This window comes from Oncorhynchus gorbuscha, linkage group LG16 (assembly GCF_021184085.1).
Source record: "Oncorhynchus gorbuscha isolate QuinsamMale2020 ecotype Even-year linkage group LG16, OgorEven_v1.0, whole genome shotgun sequence".
Classification (NCBI taxonomy): domain Eukaryota; kingdom Metazoa; phylum Chordata; class Actinopteri; order Salmoniformes; family Salmonidae; genus Oncorhynchus; species Oncorhynchus gorbuscha.
In genome coordinates this window covers 18,021,327-18,043,760 of record NC_060188.1, presented here as the reverse complement: position 1 = coordinate 18,043,760, position 22,434 = coordinate 18,021,327, and the positions used below count along the sequence as shown (strand labels likewise).

At 47.2% G+C, this 22,434-nt stretch overlaps 1 protein-coding gene across 1 annotated transcript; it reads right to left on the bottom strand.

Annotated features, from left to right (window-relative positions):
- Nucleotides 1-5,795: 5,795 nt before the first annotated feature.
- On the bottom strand, nucleotides 5,796-22,355 carry LOC123999038 (protein Wiz-like). Its single transcript, XM_046304366.1, has 19 exons — nucleotides 22,114-22,355; nucleotides 21,339-21,534; nucleotides 21,030-21,213; nucleotides 20,621-20,696; nucleotides 20,253-20,401; nucleotides 18,533-20,152; nucleotides 16,710-17,162; nucleotides 16,152-16,526; nucleotides 12,717-12,836; nucleotides 10,180-10,612; nucleotides 10,100-10,128; nucleotides 9,545-9,988; nucleotides 9,101-9,419; nucleotides 8,926-9,032; nucleotides 8,250-8,792; nucleotides 7,827-8,041; nucleotides 6,770-7,061; nucleotides 6,512-6,677; nucleotides 5,796-6,183 (listed from the first exon to the last, which is right to left on the bottom strand). Exons 2-19 carry the CDS (start codon nucleotides 21,462-21,464, stop codon nucleotides 5,808-5,810), a joined length of 6,027 nt encoding a protein of 2,008 aa, XP_046160322.1. The 5' UTR covers nucleotides 21,465-21,534; nucleotides 22,114-22,355; the 3' UTR covers nucleotides 5,796-5,807.
- Nucleotides 22,356-22,434: the final 79 nt, after the last annotated feature.

Here is a 22,434-nt window from a genome sequence, read left to right as displayed (position 1 = left end):
AATTTGTACATGTAGGTAGGGGTGAAGTAACATTGCATAGACAATAAACAAAGTAGCAGTGTACAATTTGCAAAACACATGGGGGGTCAATGTAATAGTCCGGCTGCCATTTGATGAATTGTTCAGCAGTCTTATAGCTTGGGGGTAGCAGCTGTTAAGGAGCCTTTTGGTCCTAGACTTGGTGCTACGGTACCGCTTGCAGTGCAGTAGCAGAGAAAACAGTCTTTGACTTGGGTGACTGGAGTCTCTGACAATTTTATGGGCTTTCCTCTGACACCGCCTATTATATAGGTCCTAGATGGCAGGAAGCTTGGCCCCAGTGATGTACTGAGCCGTATGCACTACCCTTTATAACGCCTTATGGTCAGATGCCGAGAGGTAGCCACACCAGGCGGTGATGCAACCGGTCAGGATGCTCTTGATGGTGTAGCAGTAGAACTTAAGGACCCATGGGGACCCATGCCAAATCTTCTCAGTCTCCTGAGGGGAAAAGGTTTGGATGTGCCCCCTTCACGACTGTCTTGGTGTGTTTGGACCATGATAATTTATTGGGGATGTGGACACCAAGGAACTTGAAACTCCAACCCGCTCTACTACAGCCCCATTGATGTTAATGGCCCCTGTTCGGCCCTCCTTTTCCTGTAGTCCACGACCAGATCCTTTGACTTGCACACATTAAAGGAGAGGTTGTTGTCCTGGCACTACACTGCAAGTTCTCTGACTTCCTCCCTATACGCTGTCTCATCGTTGTCGGTGATCAGGCCTACCACTGTTATGTCGTCAGCAAACTTAATGATGGTGTTGGAGTCGTGATGGGACTAAGTACACACCCCTGAGGGGCCCCAGTGTTGAGGATCAGCGTGGCAGATGTGTTGTTGCCTACTCTTACCACCATGAACTTCATGGACACTATGGTGTTGAACGCTGAGCTGTAGTCAATGGGCATCATTCTCACATAGGTGTTCCTTTTGTCCAGGTGTGAAAGGGCAGTGTGGAGTGCGATTTTGATTGCGTCATCTGTGGATCTGTTGGGGTGGTATGCGAAGTGGAATGGGTCTAGATTATCCGGGAGGATGCCGTTGATGTGAGCCATGACCAGCCTTTCAAAGCACTTTATTGGCTACTGACGTGAGTGCTAAGTTGTGGGAATCATTTAGGCAGGTTACCTTCGCTTCCTTGGGCACAGGGACTATGATGGTCTGTTTGAAACATGTAGGTATTACAGACTCAGTCAGGGAGAGGTTGAAAATGTCAGTGAAGACACTTGCCAGTTGGTCCGCGCATGCTTTGAGTACACGTCCTGGTAATCCATCTGGCCCCGTGGCTTTGTGAATGTTGACCTGTTTAAAGGTCTTGCTCACATCGGCTACCGAGAGCATTATCACACAGTCATCCAGAACAGCTGATGCTCTCCATGCTTCAGTGTTGCTTGCCTCGAAGCGAGCATAAAAGGCATTTAGCTCATCTGGTAGGCTTGTGTCACTGGTTAGCTCGCGTCTGGGTTTCCCTTTGTAGTCCGTAATAGTTTTCAAGCCCTGCCACATCTGACGAGTGTCAGAGACGGTGTAGTAGGATTCAATCTTAATCCTGTATTGACGCTTTGCTTGTTTGATGGTTCGTCTGAGGGCATAGCAGGATCGCCACAGGAACCCTGCTCCCCGCTATCAGCTCGGGCAGAGGGTATGGCTTTCCACTCGGGACCTGGCCCTCCGGGTGGTGTCCTGTAAACTTTCCCCCCCATTTCATCGTTTTTTTCCGCATCTCTAAAATCCTTAGCCTCTCTGCTGTTCGTCTTCTGTTGACCCGCACCCTCCGTATACATCCCACTTTTCATGTGTCTAGGATTAAACCTCTGTCTCACAGCCCTTTGTCTCCTGTTTCCTGTTTGTTTGTTGCCAGTTTGTCTTATCCCGTCAAGTCCTACCAGCATGTTCCTGTGTTTCCTGTGCTCTAGTTTTTGTTTTTCCTAGACTTCCCAGTTCTGACCTTTCTGCTTGTCCTGACCCTGATCCTGCCTGACCTTTTGCCTGCTCCTTGTACTATAATAAACTATGAGACTTGTACTATCCGCCTCCTGTGTCTGCATTTGGGTCTTAGCCTGAGCCATGCTGGTTTTTGGTTTCTACTTTCAACGTGTCCAATTAAGATGGAGTTGCAGTCAAAGCAAATATCATTGCTTACAACAATTGTACAGCCATTCTATTGTAACTCATTTACTCACCTTATTGATTAGCTAGCTATATTAGCTCATTGACTTGAAGACATTGGGTCACAATGTAGGTTAATAGGAATTGATCCAGGAAGTGGCGCCCTGGGTTTCAGGAAGCAAGAATTAGTTCACTAATGTTTTGTTGTCTTTAAATAGTTCATTCCATATAATTTCCCCCCCCGATTGATTATGACAGTTGGGCAGAATCTCAGCATAATAAATTGGGGTAGTCAAGCCTGATAAATGTGTCACAAATCATACATAACATTTTATTTCTTGACCTATCGTATATATTTTTTTCTGTATTGGATGTTCTTTCTGTTCTCAGGACAGAATACTTGTTGATCTTGTATTGTCAAAGCAACTTCTTGATATTCAACATAGAGAGCCTCTCCAGGATGACTATGGAGTACAGAACCTGTCTTCTAGCTCCTCCTGCTGGCCCAATACATGTTAGTAAAGTGTTATCCAACATTCATTCCCTTTGAAGCATTTCGGTAGGACAGACATTAAATTAACATGATCAAGCATTTAAGAAGACTCAATTCAAAAGTGGCTGAGTTTGAAATCACATTTAATGTTTGTTCAGGAGCTGATTCACATGAACCTCAACCCTTTGTGTACAGTACAAGTCTTTCATATTTGTATTATCATCATCAGATCATGGTCTTAGCTCTCCACAGGCACTCACACACTCATTCACACACACACCAACCCTCTGCAGCCAGTCATACCAGCTGAGGGGTACACACAGGCAATCTTAAAGGGGACTTAGTTGTAACACCAGCGGAAACTCATCTTACACGGTAACACAGTCACAAACCTGCCAGAGGCTAACCCTATCACGATGTGAACACTCACTGGTGGAGGAAAATCTGAACGTGCAAAAGTGGTCCCCTTTAAAGACTGCAGTATTTAGAGTCCTCTGATCTTAGGACACAACAATCACTCATTTTCTCCTGTCTTCAGTCACTCCCCATCCTCACCATCCCATTCTCATGAGCACCAATGTTCAGCTTGGAGAAACTAGCTAACAAAGAAAATAAAAAATACTCATCAAGGTTTCACCTCCTGGACTGCAAATACACAAATGCACAGAGCAATAAAAAGACATGTCATAGAAGGTTGAAACTAAATCACGATAAAAGGAATCAAGATCCATTTGTTTTGTAACTAGCTGTTAATAGAACTGTTAATAGCTCTAATAGCATCAACAGTTTCATAAGTACATGTAGTTATATATACGTATCTATATTCCATAAAAGGTATGGGGGATTGTTAGGGTCAAACAGTCATGTTTTCGATAGTCTAATGCTGGAACAAACTTGAAAAGTTAATTTCCGTATGGACTCTTCAGTTATTGCGTCACTTTGCAGGTGATATAAACACTTACCTGAAGCAATGTGAAGACACGCTGGAGCGACAGCGTCGCCCCAGTTTAGAAGCTGTTCCACCAGAGGCCATACGTAAATGTGTCTGGATTTAAGGGCACCAATACTTCACAGAGCTCTGACAGATAGCAACCTCTGTGGGCGTCCGTGTACTGGGCGCAATAATGCAGGAGTGTAACAGTTCCATGAAGCCAAGGCCGCTTATGTATGTCACTGCAACAGTCAGTCAACTCTGTGGTTCACATACTGGGAGTCACTGGATCCAGATGTACACCGATACATGTCCCTCGTCCAATGAGGAGCCTTGGTTGCTCCGTAGCTGTGCAGAGCTCCTCCCTATGAACAGGTCCCATGTAAACAGCTTACAGAGGCGAGACCAGGGAGTAAACACACTCTTTGGCACATCCTTAGGAGAATGGCAGATGCAGTCAAGTCCTGATCAGACTGAAAAATAGACCAGATCCCATGATTAGCTAGATTTGTAGCTACGGAGAGGTCCTGTGTGTTAGCTACTGTTGACCTCTGTCTAGCATTTAAGTCATAGAAAGACATACACATGCACATCTTGTGCAAAGAAACCACACACAAACTAACAAACACACATAGCTTATGCACTTAGATAAAAGTGTCACTGGCCTAATTCCAAACATTCCAATGTTCTAATTGAGCCTAAAAACAACCTAGTTCACCACATTCAAATGTGTAATAAATAACAACCATGGTTTTGGGTTTCATTGACAAGGCAAGAAAGAAATGGCAACATTGTGTGTCCACATTGAAACTTGAAATAGTGACCGTCAATACTTCTATGGACCCTTTCATCTAAAGAATAGAGGAGTTTCATCAATAGAGGAGTTTCATCAAGAGTTTCATCAAGAGTTTCATCAAGAGCTTAAATGCAGTTAGCTAAACAGTGTTGGGGACATCAAACTATGGAATAACATAATGACCAGTCTAATTTAATATGACACAGTCATCTCAAATAATAACTGCATTAAAAGGGATAGTTCACCCAAATTACACATTGGTTTCCTTACCCTGTAAACAGTCTATAGATAAGGTATGACAGCAATCCATGCTTTGGTTTAGTTTCCCTGGCACTGTTTTCAAATGCTAATGTTTTAGCATTTGTGGCACAAATCCCATGGGACTGATATCAGCAATCATCTATAAGTGACTTTGTTGTGCTTTACAATCAATTGTAGACACTTTCGAATGATTTGGGCACGATGTTTGAAAAATGCTAATATCTTATACCCATGACTTAAATGGGATTTTGCCACAACATTTGGAAACGGTGCCAATGAATCTAAACCACCACATGGATTGCTGTGATACCTTGTCCATAGACTGCTTGCAAGGTAAGGAAACCAATATGTAATTTGGGTGAACTATCCCTTTAACTACATTCAAAAAACATTAAGAGTTACTGTGTGACTGCACCTGTCAGCCTAACTCTAAGGTGAATGGGACATCTCTTCAAGGTACTGCTTCCTCTACAGGGTCCTTCCTTTTCTCTCAAAGGGGCCTTTTCCTCATCATCACTGCCCTAATCAATGGGGCACTTATGTAAGTGCTCTGTGGCATTGTCTATGTTAAAATGGCCTTATCAAAAGAATGTGTAAATGGGCTTTTTAAGTCTGTACCATAGACTAAGCATGAATACAAAAACATTATTTAAACTCCTTTTAAAATGTTGTTGAGGTGAGTATAGCAGGAGCCATGAGTGTGCTCCTCTTAATTAAGTGCTTCAAATATAAATGGGCGTAGCCTCTCAGGTCTTTATAAAGCACTGTTTAGAGCAGGGAGATAAGTCAAAGTTCAATATGGTTTAAGTTAACCTCTCGGTTAACCACTGAGCGGCAGGAAGTGTAACTAGCCAGCGTTACAAACTGAACATTCAGCTCAAACAAGTCCAAACAAAGAAGAAACAGCAGACCCCAAAGCCCTGGACAGTTGCAATCACCCACTCTGGTCAGGAGAGCTTGGGTTCCCATGGCAACGGGGCTTTGTAACCATCTGCAGTGCTTCCTAGGAGAGGCTGGGGGTTGAGAGAACTTGTTGGGGGAAAGCTTCTCTTCAAAACACTTCAACAACAGGTCCCCAGTGTTGAGGCCGAAGGAACAAGTGGATGGAAACAAGGCATGACAAAGACGTGGCAGAACAAGATGGTTAGAAGAATGTGTGGATCGTTATGGACCTGGGGGTTACAAGGACAGGGTGGGGATCAGGATCGGGGTGAGGGTGGACTCTGCTGAGGCTGTTGCCATTGGAGTGGCAGTGACAATTGGATCTGACTCAGCCATTGATGGAGGAGAGGGGCTGCAAGGAGGGGGAACAGTAGGAGCTGTGGTGTGGGTGTGGATGGAGGGTAGGGTTGAGGTGGGGGCAGGAGTTGTGGTGAAGCTGGAGGAAGTGGCTGGGACTGAGGTTGAGGTTGGGGTTGGGTTGTGGTCTTGGACTGGAGGGTCCGTGGCAGAGGGAGCAGGCTTGTTGTAGTTGAGGTTGAGAATGTGCTGCTGGAGGTGGCGGATCCAGTCCTCCTGCACAGAGAGAGGACCCTGGAACTCCACCTCACAGAACCTGGCGGAGAGAGCAGAGAGCACACTGTACTCACAGAGTCGTCATACAATCACAGGAGGAAGACAGGAACGGTACATGGATCATTTTTAAAATGTTGCTTTAATAAATCAACAGATTATAATTATTGTGAATGTTTTTTTATGGCCCCTGGGCCGACAGACTAAAAGCACTCATTCACACAACTTCCAAATCTCAAGTGCCTCCCTATTCCCAAAATAGAGCATAACTTCTGACCAGGGCTATAAAGAAGTGCACTATATTGGGAATATGGCATACTTTGAGATTAGTCGATGAGTTCAGTACTGCACAATTCCCCAGAGAAACTCACCGGCACCTGAGGGAGTAGATCTTTCCCACCACTTTGACCAGGGGGGTGGAAGGGGGTTTGGGCACCAGGGCAGGAATGGTGCCGGTGCGAGGGGGCTTGGGGGTGCCACTGTCCCTCTCTCCTCCCTCTGAGTGGGAGGGGTGTTTAAGAGGTCGCCGCTCAAAGCCTGGACATGAGGAGAGAACACCAGGCTGAGCATGAGATGGACAGGTAGGTGTGTATGGCGGATAGTTGTGTGTGTTTGTGTGTCACTCTCACCTCTGGGCAGGCGCACGTTGAGCTCGCTGCGGGCCACCTGTGTGTGGGGAGGGAGGGTGTTGGAGAGTCGGGTGGGGCTGAGACTGTGACTGCTGTGGCTGGGTCTGGAGGGGGGAGTGAGACCTGCATCACCCTCTGCTGCCCGGGGTGATGCCAGGGTGAGCTCCCGGCCTACCCGTCTGGCCTGGGCCAGCCCCAAAGCCGCCCACTGGGAGGAGGAGGAATGCTTCTGGGAGGGCATGGGGGGGAGGAGGTCAGAGTCGGATGATGGGGAGAGAGACAGGCTGCTTTTCTGCAACATAAAGGAGAGGGATGAGTGCTTCTCATTAAAATAGCTGTCTCAATGTACTCTAATAGAAGGACATGACAGAGTAATCTTCTTGTCTTTATGTGTGTCAACTCATCACAGAGGGAGTAACAGTGAAGCAAATACACAATGCTAATTCAGGAGGGACGGACAAGTCTATTTTCTAGAACATAATTAATCTGAAGATGAAGGATCTGTGTCACCCAGTTCTCTGGTTACTATAGCAACTATTAAGTCAATACCTAAACCTGTTGTGTCCCCCACAGGGGAAATATTCTGATATGAGAATCTTTGTGTTGGAGCTACATGATAGCAGATCTGAGTGTGGCATTTAAATCACAAAATGGCTGGTGGTGGCTGAGGCCAATTCCATCTTTTAACCTTTAAAAGCCCATCTCCTGGCAGGTATTGTTAGTTTGAGAGAGCTAAAGCATTATGGTAAACAATTCACCTGACCTTTAATGATATGGGTTGTCATGTTAATGCTCTAAACAGCCCTAACAGTGTGCCGACAGACCTCATAGCGGTCCGAAACCCACAACTAAAATGGACGGGGTCGGCACTAATAAAAAACGACTTAGCAATATTGCAGCTTGATTGTGCATTGTGTGCACGATGTCACACAGTTCACTCTAAGTCAATAGAAATAATTGCTGCCTTCGCATGGACACTGGAAAAATATAACTTTTTCCTTTTACTATCATCTATCACCATTAGATAAACTACTAAATAAATCAATTCCTCCCTGACCTTCTTGGAGGTGGAGCGGTTGGAGCCCTGCATGTAGCTGCGGTGCATCTCCACCACCTTGTGGGGCCGGCTGCGCATCCAGGCACTCAGTGTCTCGATGGGCGAACCGTTTACACACCACTCTGTCACGCCAAACTGCCGCAGGTGGGCCCGCGCATGGCTAGCCAGCGCCTTGCGGTTCTCAAAGTAGAACCCACATAGCTCACAGCTGGCATCTGGGGTGAGAGAAGACAAAGGAGTGGTGTTGTCAGTCAGAGTCGGGCTTAAGTTAGAGACTGATTCATGTTTCATAAAATTAAATGTATATACCAGAACATGTGTGTCATTCGCTGCTAAATGCAATGAGTCTGTACTAAAAGACAGTCAGCAAGTTAAAGGATGACTGCAACTCTTCTGAGGATCTTTGGTAAGGTCATGGCTTACCCAGGTGCCCTCCGGCATTCTTGTCAGGAGAGGACTTCCCTTTGATGGAGAGGTCATGTGGCAGTGGCGAAAAGGACTGTGGGTGGGATGGTGACCTCTCAACTGGATGGCCCTCCTCCGTCAGGGGTCTCTTACCCAGCAGGGACACTGCAAAAAACTTCCCGGCGGGAGGGGTGGAGGAGAGGCCCACCGCCCCCAGGCCGTGCTTATGAAGCCGGGAGCCAGAGTGCAGCAGGTTGAGGGGGGATTTGCGGGAGAACTTGGGCGACTGGTAACCCAGGCCCCCCACCAGGCCTTCCCAGGTGGGGCTGGACCCCTGGCTGGTCTCCTTCTTCAGCCCCGGGGCTGGGGACGAGATGCCCCCATTCTTGTGCATGAGTTCTCTCAGGGTATCTATGGGGGAGCCGTTGACTGTCCACTCTGTGATGCCCATCTGGCGGAGGTGGGAACGGGCGTGGCTGGAGAGACCTTTACGGTTCTCAAAGTACTCCCCACAGAACTCACAGCGGATGTCCCGAGTGGGCTCTACTTCATGGGCTGTGACTGTGGGAGGAACAGAGGGAGGGGGAGGAGACAGAGAGATAGAAAAAGAGACCGTAGAGAATAAAAACAAGGCATCACTTCAGTATGGATATTACCTTAATAATTACAAGACGGTCTTTCAACTTGGACTCACCCAAGTTAAGAGGGAGCATATTGTCAGAGCTGCTCCAGCTGCAATTCAGTGGCTCAGAGGAGTATCCAGCTGCTCCCCCCCACCGCTCCTGGCATGGTGACTTCCAGCTGCATAGGCTCAGGCTTCAGCTTGACTATCAGGCTAGGGGAGGCCGGTGGAGCTGAGCCCATCTTACGCACTGTGGACTGGTGGCTGGGTGGGTGGGCGAAGGCAAAAGGGAGGCGACTCAGGAGGCTGGGCGAGGCAGGGGAGGACAAGGGGGAGCGAGGGGGTCCGGGTGATGGGGGGGGGAGATTTTAGGGGCTTAAGGGGCAGGGCGCATGGTAGACCTCGACGTGTGATCAGCTCTCGCAGGGTGTCTATGGGGGAACCATTGACTGTCCACTCTGTGATGCCCATCTGGCGCAGGTGGGAACGCGCGTGACTGGAGAGGCCTTTACGGTTCTCAAAGTATTCCCCACAGAACTCACAGCCGATCTCCTTCACTGGTTCACCTGCAGGAGAGATGAAGATCAACTTAAAATAAGCACCTCAAGAAACTGTACCTCAACAAGTCACTGATGCTGTATTGCATTGAATGGAGTATCAGTTTAGTTTCCATCATATGACAGACACTCACTGTGGGGGATGGGCGTGAGTTCCCCGCCACTCAAACGGAAGACCTGTAATTTGGAGGACTTGGGACGTTTGGAGGGCGGGCCAAACATTGAGGAAGCTGAGGAAGAGGTAGCTTTGGACCCAGATCCGCCCCCCATCGTAGTGACCTTGTAGAGGAGAGGTGTGGAGGAGGTGGTGAGGAGGGAGCGTTTGGGGGAGGAGAGGCTGGCTGTGAGGCCCCTCAGCCCCTGGGGCCCCTCAGGCTGCAGGGCGCTGGCTCTGTGCTTGAAGTCATCAGTGTGAATGAGCTGGTTGAGGAGGTCTATGGGGGAACCTTTGGACTCTGAGTACTCCACCCCAAAGTGACGCAGGTGGGCTCGGGCATGGCTGGACAGGCCCTTCCGCGTCTCGAACCAGGCGCCACACAGCTGGCACACTATGTCCTTGTTGGGGTCTACCTCCAATGCTGCACAGATGAGGAAAAGGGGGTATGAGGAAATGTTTTACTTCAGACACCTTTACAACCTCCGCATTAATCAGTTGGGGTTGAAGGACCAGAGAGAGGGCACTGACACACTTACTGAGGTTGAGTGGGGCATCAGTCTCCTGTGGAGCCCAGAAGGGTTTGGCAGAGAGGTTAGAGGTGGTGCTCTTCACCCCTCCAGGCTTATGGTCCAGACAGCGCAGGGGGGGAGGACACAGGCAGCAGGGAGGAGATGGGGGCCTTTCTCACCACAGGAGACGGGGAGCAGGCCCTGATGAGTGAGGGGGGAGGGGAGGCCACAGGGGAGGGGATGGAGAGAGGAATGGGTTTCTCGTCCATGTCGGTGTCTTGATATCTCTCTTCTTTCCGTGGGGTTGGCAGGACGTGAAGGGGCTTCTTGGCGATGGGGGGGGCGGGGGAGGGGAGGGGAGAAGTGCCCATCCAGACCACGCTCCTTGGTGATCTGGTAGAGGAGGTCGATGGGTGCCCCGCTACTCTCCGACAAGCCGATGCCCAGCTGGCGCAGGTGGGAACGGGCGTGACTAGATAGGCCCCGCCTCGTCTCGAAGGGGGCACTGCACACCTCACACTTTAACAGGTTGGACACTACAATAGAGAGGACAACAGTGAGAGGGAAGAGATGCAGCTGACCAGCACACAGCAAAATACACAGAATATGGAAAAAGGTCCCTTTGCACATTTTTTTCAGTCATAGTTCATCACTGGTGTATGTATTATTACATCATTTATAGCACTTCAATTAACGGACGGTGACAAAAAGAGCAGGAGGCTGAGCAGCTGAGAATTCTCAACTCCATGATATAATGGAGTTGAGTGGCAATGAGTTTGCTGCAACCTGTAGTTTTTGATACAAACAGCATTTTAAGTGACCTACACAGTTGTTTGCGAATGAAGAAGGAACAGCCCCGTCATTAAAGGACGATCATTTTTGTTTTGGCAGGAGATGCATAGAATGAAATTTTCATCAAAAACTACAGATACAACTCCCTCTGACAGCTGTATGACAATCTGGACAAGCACAGGTACACAGTAAGTGTTAATTCAAATGATATATGTTTTAAGTATCGAGTGGCAGTGCATGTTTGAAGTTACTAACTTCATACTCCATTGGAAACCAGTGAATTATGCAGCACAATTTGACAAAGGTCACATTATAGCCCTATTCAGACAGGACTAGTATTAGCAGAGACACTGGTTATGTAATTAATACACCGGCATTTGAATTATTCCAGAGGACAATTCGCACGGTGTAAGTTTTTACAAACTGCCGCCTTTAATTCTTCATTTGTTTTCATTCAATTGACTCTTATGACGGAAGCCTGGAGGGTTTTATTCTAAGTGTGAAGATATGTGAACACCATGTCTAGACGATAAAGGCCACACTGATAACTCATGCTTGGCGGCCAAATGTGAAGGTGTCCCCAAAGCGTTTAAATTGCAGAAGTGTGATCATAATCATTATGTTAGGGATCGACGGTAGACTGTCCTAATGCCAAGGCCTCCCATCCTGCTGATGTGAGCTGTTGAACAGTGCTCCTGCACTTGAGATGAGTCTATGGATGAGAAAGTGAACTTGCCAATTCCAAAAAGAGTTTAGCTCAGTGGGGAATCGGGGGAAGCCCTGATTGCAATCTATTGCCTACATCAACAGCCACGGTTGAATGAAATAAGCCTAGGCACAATGTTTTTTTATTGCACATTTAATTAAACTGACACATTTGGTGATGTTCGACTTTCAATTCATTGGCACAAAACGTAGCCTATAAACAAAAAAGTTTGTTCAACTCTTGTAATGTCTCGAAAAAACACAGGGACGTCGTTACGCACAGGACTAGCATTATCAGAGGAACATTAGGTTATTCTGGCTGGAATTGTTACTCTCCTGCCATGTAAAACTGACTGGCATGGCAAATTCGGACCGAACTAAAATGACAGAAATTGTGTTTTGTGTTTGTGCACATAATTACATTACCCAACCTCCCACAATAAAATGAATCCTGTCCGAATAAGGATATAGAATTAAGTTTTAATCATAAACTACGGAATTCAGCACCCAAATATAAGATTGCCTTTACAAAGGACAAACATAGGTACAAGGTACGCATTAAAGAATGGCCATTTTTATTGTCTGATATCGACTCGATGTAGGTACACTCAGATTGGTTCGTCGGACTGCCAGATGGTGAAGCGTGTTTCATCACTCCAGAGAACACGTTTCCACTGCTCCCGAGTCCAATGGCGGCGAGCTTTACACCACTCCAGCCAATGATTGACATTATACATTGTGATCTTAGGCTTGTGTGCTGGGCCATGGAAACCCATTTCATGAAGCTCCCGACGAACAGTTATTGTGCCGACATTGCTTCCATCGGCAGTATGGAACTTGGTAGTGAGAGTTGCAACTGAGGACAGACATGTTTTATGCGCTACACGCTTCAGCATTTGGCAGCCCATTTCTGTGAGCTTGTGTGGCCTACCACTTCACGGCTGAGCTGTTGTTGCTCCTAGACGTGTCCACTTCACAATAACAGCACTTACAGTTGACGTGATGTACATATCGTGGAATTGAGAATTCTTAGCTAGGGGCTGTGGTAACCTCAGCCACGTCTATCTGCCACCTAACAAAGCCTCCAGATCCCTGGGGACCTTTATGTCTCATCTCATCTTGCCCCATGTTGTTCAGTCTCACCCTTGATGTCAGCTTCATCCCTCGGGGAGGGGCTCTCTGGGTCCAGGGAAAACAGACCCTTCCTCCCTGGGCTGGAGGTCAAGCTGTCCAGTGCTGGCATCTGCTCTTCCTCCTCCCCGCCTGAAACACAATACACAACCAAATGAATGAGTCATTCATTAAAGAGTCATTAACCTGGGAGGATGTGAATTAAACACGGAGCCTAATGTCACCAGGAAAATTACATAAGTATTCATTTTGGTAACTGGTAATGCATGAAAATACACAACATGACCAAAAGTATGTGGACACCTGCTCGTCGAACATCTCATTCCAAAATCATGGGCATTAATATGGAGATGGTTCCCCCTTTACAGCTATAACAGCCTCCACTCTTCTGGGAAGGTTTCCACAAGATGTTGGAACATTGCTGCGGGGACTTGCTTACATTGAGCCACAAGAGCAGTTGTGAGGTCGGGCACTGATGTTGGGCAATTAGGCCTGGCTCACAGTCGGTGTTCCAATTCATCCCAAAGGTGCTCGTGTAACAGTATAGCTTCCGTCCCTCTCCTTGACCCTATCTAGGCTCGAACCAGGGACCCTCTGCACACATCAACAACTGGCACCCACAAAGCATCGTTACCCATTGTTCCACAAAAGCCGCGGCCCTTGCAGAGCAAGGGGAACAACTACTTCAAGGTTTCAGAGCGAGTGACATCACCGATTGAAACGCTATTAGCACGCACCCAGCTAACTAGCTAGCCAATTTCAGATTGGTTACACTCGATGGAGTTGAGGTCAGGGCTCTGTGCAGGCGCCAGTCAAGTTCTTCCGACACCGATCTAGACAAACCATTTCTGTATGGACCTCGCTTTGTGCGTGGAAGTAAATAAAGGTGAAATTGTCATGCTGAAACAGGAAAGGCCCTTACCCAAACTGTTGCCACAAAGTTTGAAGCACAGAATCGTCTAGAATGGCATTGTATGGTGTAGCGTTAAGATTTACCTTTACTGGAACTAAGGGGCCTAGCCTGAACCATGAAAAACAGCCCCAGACCATTATTCCTCCTCCACCAAACTGTACAGTTGGCACTATGCACTGGGGCAGGTAGCGTTCTCCTGGCATCCGCCAAACCCAGATTGGTTCGTCAGATTGCCAGATGGTGAAGCATGATTCATCACTCCAGAGAACGCGTTTCCACTGCTCCCGAGTCCAATGGCGGCGAGCTTTACACCACTCCAGCCAATGATTGACATTATACATTGTGATCTTAGGCTTGTGTGCTGGGCCATGGAAACCCATTTCATGAAGCTCCCGACGAACAGTTATTGTGCCGACGTTGCTTCCATCGGCAGTATGGAACTTGGTAGTGAGAGTTGCAACCGAGGACAGACATGTTGTATGCGCTACACGCTTCAGCATTTGGCAGCCCATTTCTGTGAGCTTGTGTGGCCTACCACTTCGCGGCTGAGCTGTTGTTGCTCCTAGACGTGTCCACTTCACAATAACAGCACTTACAGTTGACCGGGGCAGCTCTAGCAGGGCAGAAATTTGACAAACTGACTTGTTGGAAAGGTGGCATCCTATGACGGTGCCACATTGAAAGTCACTGCGCTCTTCAGTAAGGCCATTCTAATGCCAATGTTTGTAGGGGGATTGCATGGCTGTGTGCTCGGTTTTATACACCTGTCAGCAATGGGTGTGGCTGTAATAACCAAATCATCAAATTGAATAGTTTTTAAATAATACAATGAATTATGTTTCTGTATGAATAACAAAAAAATACATCAAATCTTTACAATGGTGTAGCTAATAATAATAATAATAATAATAATACGATATTCATTCAAATAACTGCAATTTGCAGCGCTCTATTGGGCTTCAGACATAGTCTGTCTAATAAATCACTTCTTCAAGTGTGTAGACCTATTGTAATGGCAAAACACTGTTTGTTTTCCTGCTGTTGTACATTTCGTAACAGACACATGCCTTTCATTGCGATGGTGTATTTCAGGGACAAAACTACCATTTTCTGCGACAAAACGGTAAATCATAAGCGACGTGAGTAGACAATGCTTTTTGTCCGGTGGGCGGCTCTGCGCTTGTCAGTTGATCTCGTCTCAGGGTGCTCGCAGAGCAAATGACACCTTTTATTTTTCTCGCTTTATTTGCAGCATCAAAAATGTGATCACTGCAGCAAAATGATACCATGGTTTGATAAAACTATTAAAAGTAACAAAGTTACAAAATCCGGACTTTAGTTTTCATTATATAGCAGTAGTAACATCAGGTAACCTGACACTTAATAAAGTGACACTTAAACGTATTTTAAAATCTAAATAGTTTTGATACGACTACAGATTTGTAGTCCGTTATTCCTGTATTATAAGCATGAGGCAATGCATTCATAAAGAATGACACCAGAGCGACCACATTCAAGAAATCAAAGGAAAGTAAAATGGCGAGGATTTGGGAACTGTAGGTAATTTTAGAAATCCTGCAGTATTGGAAATAGTGAACGTCATCCGAGACGCACAAAATATATCACACAGAAAATGACAGTCCGCATCAAATGTCGCAAAACACATTCCTGCGCGCGTAGCTACAGTGATACAAGCAACTCGAACAATGACAAGAATGACACATTTCTAGCCAATGCCTTGACTTTGTCTATCTCACCTTTAGTGCGCGACAGTGATTTTAAATGGTCTCATATGATTTGATTTTTTTGACGGCTAATGTGTCTAGAGACAATTTTGACATAGCAAACAATACGGGTTACGAAGCAACGTGTAACAATGAAGCCGATTAATGTTTAAAGGGCACGGTGCGTGGTACTCACCGGTCAGTAGCTGTGGTGCATCGGACTCCCAGCAGCTAAAGCCAGACAGTTTTTCCGCTATTGTTTGTGTCTGCAGGGAGGTGGAAGCAGCCATTTTGCCCCCCATACACATGCACCGCTAAACTAAGGCGTGACCAATCGAGCAGAGGCTGGGACAAACGCACTGAGCACCACATCAACCATGGGCATCTGAGTCTCTCCCTCTAATATGCTTGATTTACAGTAACACTTTGTCCCAAATACTGCAGTTCATCATAGACTTGAAATCTGCTACATCACACAAGTCTCACAACTAGGGACTGATATTACAACACCAACAGACAAAGTCCTACATCAGGAGAGTAGTTCCATAATACAAAATAGTTGCAAATCTATTGCACAGAATCGTTTTCATCATTCAATATCCCTTGTGCATTGCATTGCCACTGTAGTTACCATTGAGTTACCACATTTAGCACTGAGACATTTCTTTGGAAGTCTTATTCACGCTGATCAACCATCATGTAATCTACCAACAACCTATAACACAGTCAGTCCACAGTGTGTTGTATTCATAAACCACCACGCCAGCTCAAAAAGGCATCCTACAGTACACACACCAGGTACACACACACCTTCAGGCTCACCAACGCTGTGGTCTTTCTCCCAAGGCTGAGAAGGCGACGATGACAGTAGGATGGAGACTGTAGCACCTGTTGCCTCTTCACTCCCCTCCCCTCCCCCTGGTTCTTCCTCCTCCGTCTCCAGGTCTTCCTCCTCCTCGTCTGAGGCTGGGCTGCGTGGGGGGGCTGTGGGGAGGACCAGGTCTGGGCGGCTGGAGAAGAGCTCCCGGAGGATATGGATGGGCGAGACAGTCACCTCCCAGTTAGTAATCCCAAAGTCCCGCAGGTGCGCCCTGGCGTGGCTGGACAGGCCAGCCCGGGTGTCAAAGCCAGCATTGCAGAACTCACAGCGCATCACACTGAACGTATCCGGGTCAAAGTTGGCAACTGAAGAGAGAGAAGGGCACATAAAACGTTAGCAGTTTACAGGCTGACTTGGAAGTTGTACACATCCTCTACCCTGACTGATACTTTACTTTGTTCCTTTGTTACATTATAGTTTATTACAAATATAATCACATTATACACCAGACATGTTCCTAACAATGTAATAAAAAATATTCCTGATACCCTTTTTCTTCTTCTTCTGGTAGGAGAACTTCTTCTCAATGGCATTGACCTCCTCGGGGGATATGAAGTGGCGCACATTGTAGCTGACGCCCACTCGGTTGAGGTGGCCCCTGACGTGATTGGCCAGCCCGATACCGTTGTGGAAGCGATCAGGGCAGTAGGGGCATTTCCTCTCCACGCTCTTCAGGGTCCCCGTCTCCTCATCAATCTCCTCATAATCCTCAGCTGATATGCCCTCCGCTAGGAAACGCCGGATATTTTCCTCTTCCTCTTCTTCGTCATGATCATCGTTGTCCTCATCATCGTTGTCATCATCATCTTCATCAGAAAAAACCTTGTTACTCTTCTTTTCAAAAGCAACCTTTGGCTCCCCGTCCACTTCCTCTTCCTTCACGGGCTTCCTTTCTGTAGAGCATGAGGCTGTGAGGCTCTGTTGTTTTAGAAGGGAGTCATCTAGCGCAGGAAGGAAAGGGATATAGTATGAGGCTGAGCTGAGACAGCCATTTATTACACAGTATTATAATAGAGAAGTGTTCAATCCCAGTCCTGGAGAGTCAATGTGCCGCTGGATTTTTGCTGTGTCAGTAACTGCCTCAATCAATCTTCAACAGCAGATGAGATAACTTTATATCACATCAATTTACTGTGTGCTATAATGGCACATCGAGAATAGGCATCATATACAGAGACCCTTCAGGGCAGTGATGGAACAAACACTACAGAGGCCATTCAAACAGACGAAACATGAAGAACACAGTGATAAGATGCAATGGGGTGAAATTAGAAACAGACATCTACTCACCTAGCAACTGAGCCTTTATATTGATTTGGGGAGAGCGCAAGGAAGATAAGGCTGACTATATTGTATTTGGTGAGGGGAGCCATGCATCACTGCATGCCAGGTGGCTACTTCACAACTCAGCCTGTCACTCACCCATCGCCTTGCCTCCCTCCCAACGACCAAGGTAAGAGAGGAGAGTTTGGGGGTCAAAGCGTTTGGGCTCATTGAGGACAGGGGACAGCGTGTGTCTTAGCTGGGCCTGCTGGCCCTCAGTCAGTCCCAGGCACTCTGCTGCCCCCCGCAGGCTGGCTAAGAAAATGAGTTTCAGCTGCATGGCCGGGGCAGGCACCTCCACAGGGCATGGAGGGGAAGCAACGGGCAACCCAGGTTCAGTTATGGGCCAGGCAGGGACTGCTGGGCATTTTCAGTTACGGCCAACCCAGTGACTGATCTGCAGGCTTGTGATGTTATTTGATAACACTGTCCAAAAGTACACATGCATGAAGCATAAGATATGCATTCTAGGTGAATATAATTTCAATATCGAAGGACAAATGTCACAGGTTACCTAATTGTGCATGTCCAAGATTAAAATAAAAAGAGAAAATATTGATTTGGAATTCAGAGTAGCCTCAGGAGTTCAAAATATTCTGGACAGTAGAATATTTTTGCTTATGCATATACATATAGTGTGGCCATTCTCTAGTGCAGTGGTTCCCAACTCCAGTCCACAAGTACCTCAAACAGTATTGGAGCCCCAGACAAGTATACTTGATTCAACATGTCAACTAATCATCAGGCCCTTACAAGGTGCTTTTTGTTCGGGGCTACAACAACAAAAAGTGTACTGTTGGGGGTACACAAGGACTGGAGTTGGGAACCACTGCTCTAGTATATCAGACCATTAATGCTGAAAGGTTTGTTTTAGAATTAGCATGAGAGCAGTGCAATAGGTGAGACTCTAAAGAAAGTCTAAGGTATTGGCTTCTTTCATCTGTATTTGAGAAGGCTTGAAGGGATAGGTTCTGCAGCTTAGTCTCACCTCGGAGGGATCGAGCCCTGGTGAGTGGTTTGGATCCAACAAGTGATTCAGTCTCTTTTTGGTTCATATCGGTTGCCAGGTCAGGGCTCTGGCCCTGGCTTTGTGCATCATCGGTCTCAGGTGGCCCACTGTCCAGTCTGGGATTTGGCCAGAGGAGTTCTGTCCCCACCTTCCCTCTCCGATTTGCCCTCTTGTTCCCGATGGTCTTAAAGGCTAACTCTCTACGCTGGGGAGCTGTAGCAGTGTTTGATTGTTGGGACAGTTTGTCACTGTCCTCCATAGCAGAGATCCAACTAGAGGAAGAAGACTTACTGGCCTTTGACTGGCTTTGGCCCTCTGGTGGAGAGACAGGCTTAGAAAGCGTATCAGAACATGCTGGAGAGGAAGCATCAATTCTGGACCCTGGACGGTTCATCTCTTCAGGCCCTTCCCCACAGATGGAGGTCTGCGCGGGGTGAGCCACGCGTTGGTGCTCCTTCAGGGCAGTTTGACTGGAGGCCTGGAAGGCACACTGATCACAAGTGAGAGAGATGGAGGTCAGGCCAGAGGCAGATCCAGGTGACACAGGCGGCTCCATAGGAGTGAGCTTTGGCTGAAAGCGCGGAGAGGCTCGCTGCAGACCAGTAGGTTTTCTGTTGTGGGTCTTGGCGTGGTTGGCCAATGCCTGTGAGGTGCGTGTACTGAAGTCACACTTGAGGCAGAGATAGCGACGATTGGCTGGGCCTTTGACCTTTGCTTTGACTGGAGTTTTGGCTCTAGCTTTGACTGGGGCCCGGACTGGAACTGGATCCGGCTCTGTGAATGGAGCTGAAGCTGGAGTCGTGACTAGAGCTACAAATGGTTCTAGGACTGGGCTTGCAGGTTTGGTCACCTTGCTCGGTTCACCTTGCGTAGTCTCTCCTTTCCCACTGTCACTCAGCTTCCCAATCTCCTCCAGGATCTTTTGACGAGACTCCTGGTGTCGTCTGTTGTGGTCCGCCAGAGCCAGCCTGTTTGACAGGTTCCATCCACACTCCAGGCACCGAAATTGCGCGCCCTTCACTCCGCGCTCCCTCCTGCCAGTCCCCGGCCTGCTATGACTGTGCTCTTGCATGTGATCCTGCAGGTAGACCTGCTTCTTGAAGTAAATGCTACATTCCACACAGGTGAAAATCTCTTCACTAAGCTCTCCCTCTCCTCCTTCTTCTTCTTCACCACCCTTTTCCTCTTCTACCTTCTCCAGTTCCTCTGTTGCCTTTTCCAAGTCCTCCTTAAAGTCATAGGCCCCTCCACTCACCTTCACTGGCACCAAGCTCTTTGCGCTTGAGGAAGCACCCCTTGCCTTCTTACCAGCTCCTGTTGATGTGCGTTCCCAGGAGCCCTGGCCAGAGAAGGGCCTGAGCAGGGCCCTTTTCTTCTTCCGACGCTGGATGAAGGTGCAGTGTGCCCAGGGTGCTGGTGGGGGGCTCTCTGTGTCTGAGTCTCCAGGGAAGGTGTACACATCCCGCTCAGGCTCCTTGTCCTTCCCTGTCAGGTCCTCTTCCTCTCCCTCCTCCTCAATTTTGCACCCCTCCTTTGATGTCACTTTGGACTGAAACACTTCAGCTTTCTCCGATATATCCCAGACACTGTCATCTACCACTGTGGATGGTCAAGAGACAAAAGGATATTAGAAAATAAGTTATTTAGAAAATAAACTATGTTTTATTTAGTGTTTTCCCTTGCTCCCCATCATGCTTACATTCTTTTGAACTGGATTGGTCCTTCTTTGGCTCCTCTCTGTGTGTGTTAGGCTTGTCTTGGTCCCGCTCCTCCACAGGGCTGAGTAGGTTTGTCTCAGTGGGTAAGTGCGGTAGTTGTTCAGGTGCTTGGTCATCCTCACTGTCAGGTCTGGACAAAATTATACAGAGGGAGACAGTTGTATGAGTGGGTCAGAAAGAGCAATGAGTCCCTATCTGTCTATCTGACCATGTGTCCGCCTAACCTGTTAGTGTGTCCGATTGTCACTTTATTTGACCGCTCTGCTTACTGTCTGTCTGCCTTGTGGTGTCGTGTCCTATCACACATAACTATCTTCCTGCTGGTTGCCCTTCTATTCCTCCATCTCACCTGTGTCCAGAGGAGAGGGATCCTGGGCTGTGAGCGGCCAGACCGTGAGGGTTAGAAAAATGCTGTAGCTCCTCCTCTGAAAGACAGCGCAACCCACAAAACAGACAACAACAGGAACATCACTTCACATGTCGGCCACCCACAGGTAAATTCACAGGCAAAGATTTACAGTAGTTATTCCTAGTAAGAGAGACAGTTCTGACTACAAGCAGACGGAGGAACATTCAAACATTCTGGAAGTGACAACAAATATAGCTGAGGGTGATAGCAACAAGTTTAACTGATAGCATCACATTTAGGAAAGCCCATAACTGCACTACTGACATAGACGGAACACACTTAAAAATGAAATAGTATGATTCATATTGTGTTCATACAAAGCTCAGTAATAAACAAGTGTGATAGCTACCGTCTAGTGTCTCTTTCTCAGAGTCAGAGTCCCAGGTCAGGGAGGAGGGAAAGGCTGAGGACCTGATGCTCCTCTGTGCACTCCTCCCTGATTCTACCTGGGATAGGGGGCCTCCGGTCCTCTCAAAGTCCCCATTGCCACCACTGGACCATGGGCTCCCACTGAAGATGAGCTCGTCTGAAACCTGTTGATGATATTGACACAATCTCACAGCAAGAGACAGCATTCTGAATGCAACTAACATTGATTCTGAAGTCTGTGATTTTCACTTATGTATGTGGTGGTCGACCATGATAGGATTCTCTTTACCTGTAAGGTCTGATTTAGGAAGTTGTGGGTTACGGTGTCCTGTGCTGAGAATGAGGGTGGTGGCCCATAGCTGCTCACTGAGGTGAAGGAATCCCTGGGGGAAAGAGAATCCCCCTCTAGCTCCATGGTCCCAAGAGCACAGTATGGTGTTCCACTGCTGACCACTACAGTCTACATTGTGTGGTGTTCTCTTCCACTGTTTTTATATACACAAAACAACACACACAAGGGGTACACTTCCGTAATACTGTCATAACAGAGAGATAAGCAGCACTCCAGAAAAGGTGTTCTGATGCACACAAAACACCCAATTTAAAGTCATTGGAAAATCATGCCGCTCATTTGGGGGTCTGGGTTGGCCACTTGACTTTCTGCTTCAAATGCTGCATTGTCAGTGAGCCAAAATATCACTCCAAGACCTTGATGAATTCGACAAATCGTAAACGCAAGAGATGGTAACAAGCATCGCGCAGTGGCGTCACAGGTTCAGCCCACTGCAATTTTGGGAATGTCTGACCCATTTTCACAATGTCTGGTGATATTGTGAGGATATAACAGATTTCCCAAATGGCCACGTACAAAAGTATACTTTTATTCAGGCCCTGTCTCGCTTGTTAGCTAAAAAATAAACGCAAATGTAAGTAGCTAACACATCAAGATGGGGGGAAAATGATATATCTACCTGCAAGGGCATTGTGGATGGATGTAGCAAGCATTATATAAATATGTGCAAAAAATGTTTATAATGTTATAACGCCCGTTATTAAGTACTCACGGAAAATGGCCTGGCTTGTGGTCTGAGGAAAGGAGTTGTTTACGCACCGTTCTCCATGCTTTATATGGAACAAAGCTACGAATATCCTCAGTCCATGAATGCATGTAGAGTGTTGCTATATCTTTGTCACATCGGTGCTACATTTTTTCCATGAACCCGCTTGCAGAGACCACACACTCGACTCCATGTTATTTGCCTGCAGGCACGCCACGGCTACGTGAGTGACGTCGATTTAGAACTGAGGTCAGGCTATCCCTCTCAAATCCATGTTCCAATTTACATGCGCCACTACACTGTGACAATACGGTATAATGCAGATAG

What these genes read in the sequence shown, in the direction of transcription:
- LOC123999038 (XM_046304366.1), bottom strand. Translation starts at nt 21,464, where the DNA reads ATGGAGCTAGAGGGGGATTCTCTTTCCCCCAGGGATTCCTTCACCTCA. An exon ending in ACCGCTCCACCTCCAAGAAG is followed by an intron (nt 7,062 to 7,826) that starts GTCAGGGAGGAA and finishes TTTATGTTGCAG; the next exon opens with AAAAGCAGCCTGTCTCTCTC. An exon ending in CAACGTGCGCCTGCCCAGAG is followed by an intron (nt 6,678 to 6,769) that starts GTGAGAGTGACA and finishes CCTCATGTCCAG; the next exon opens with GCTTTGAGCGGCGACCTCTT.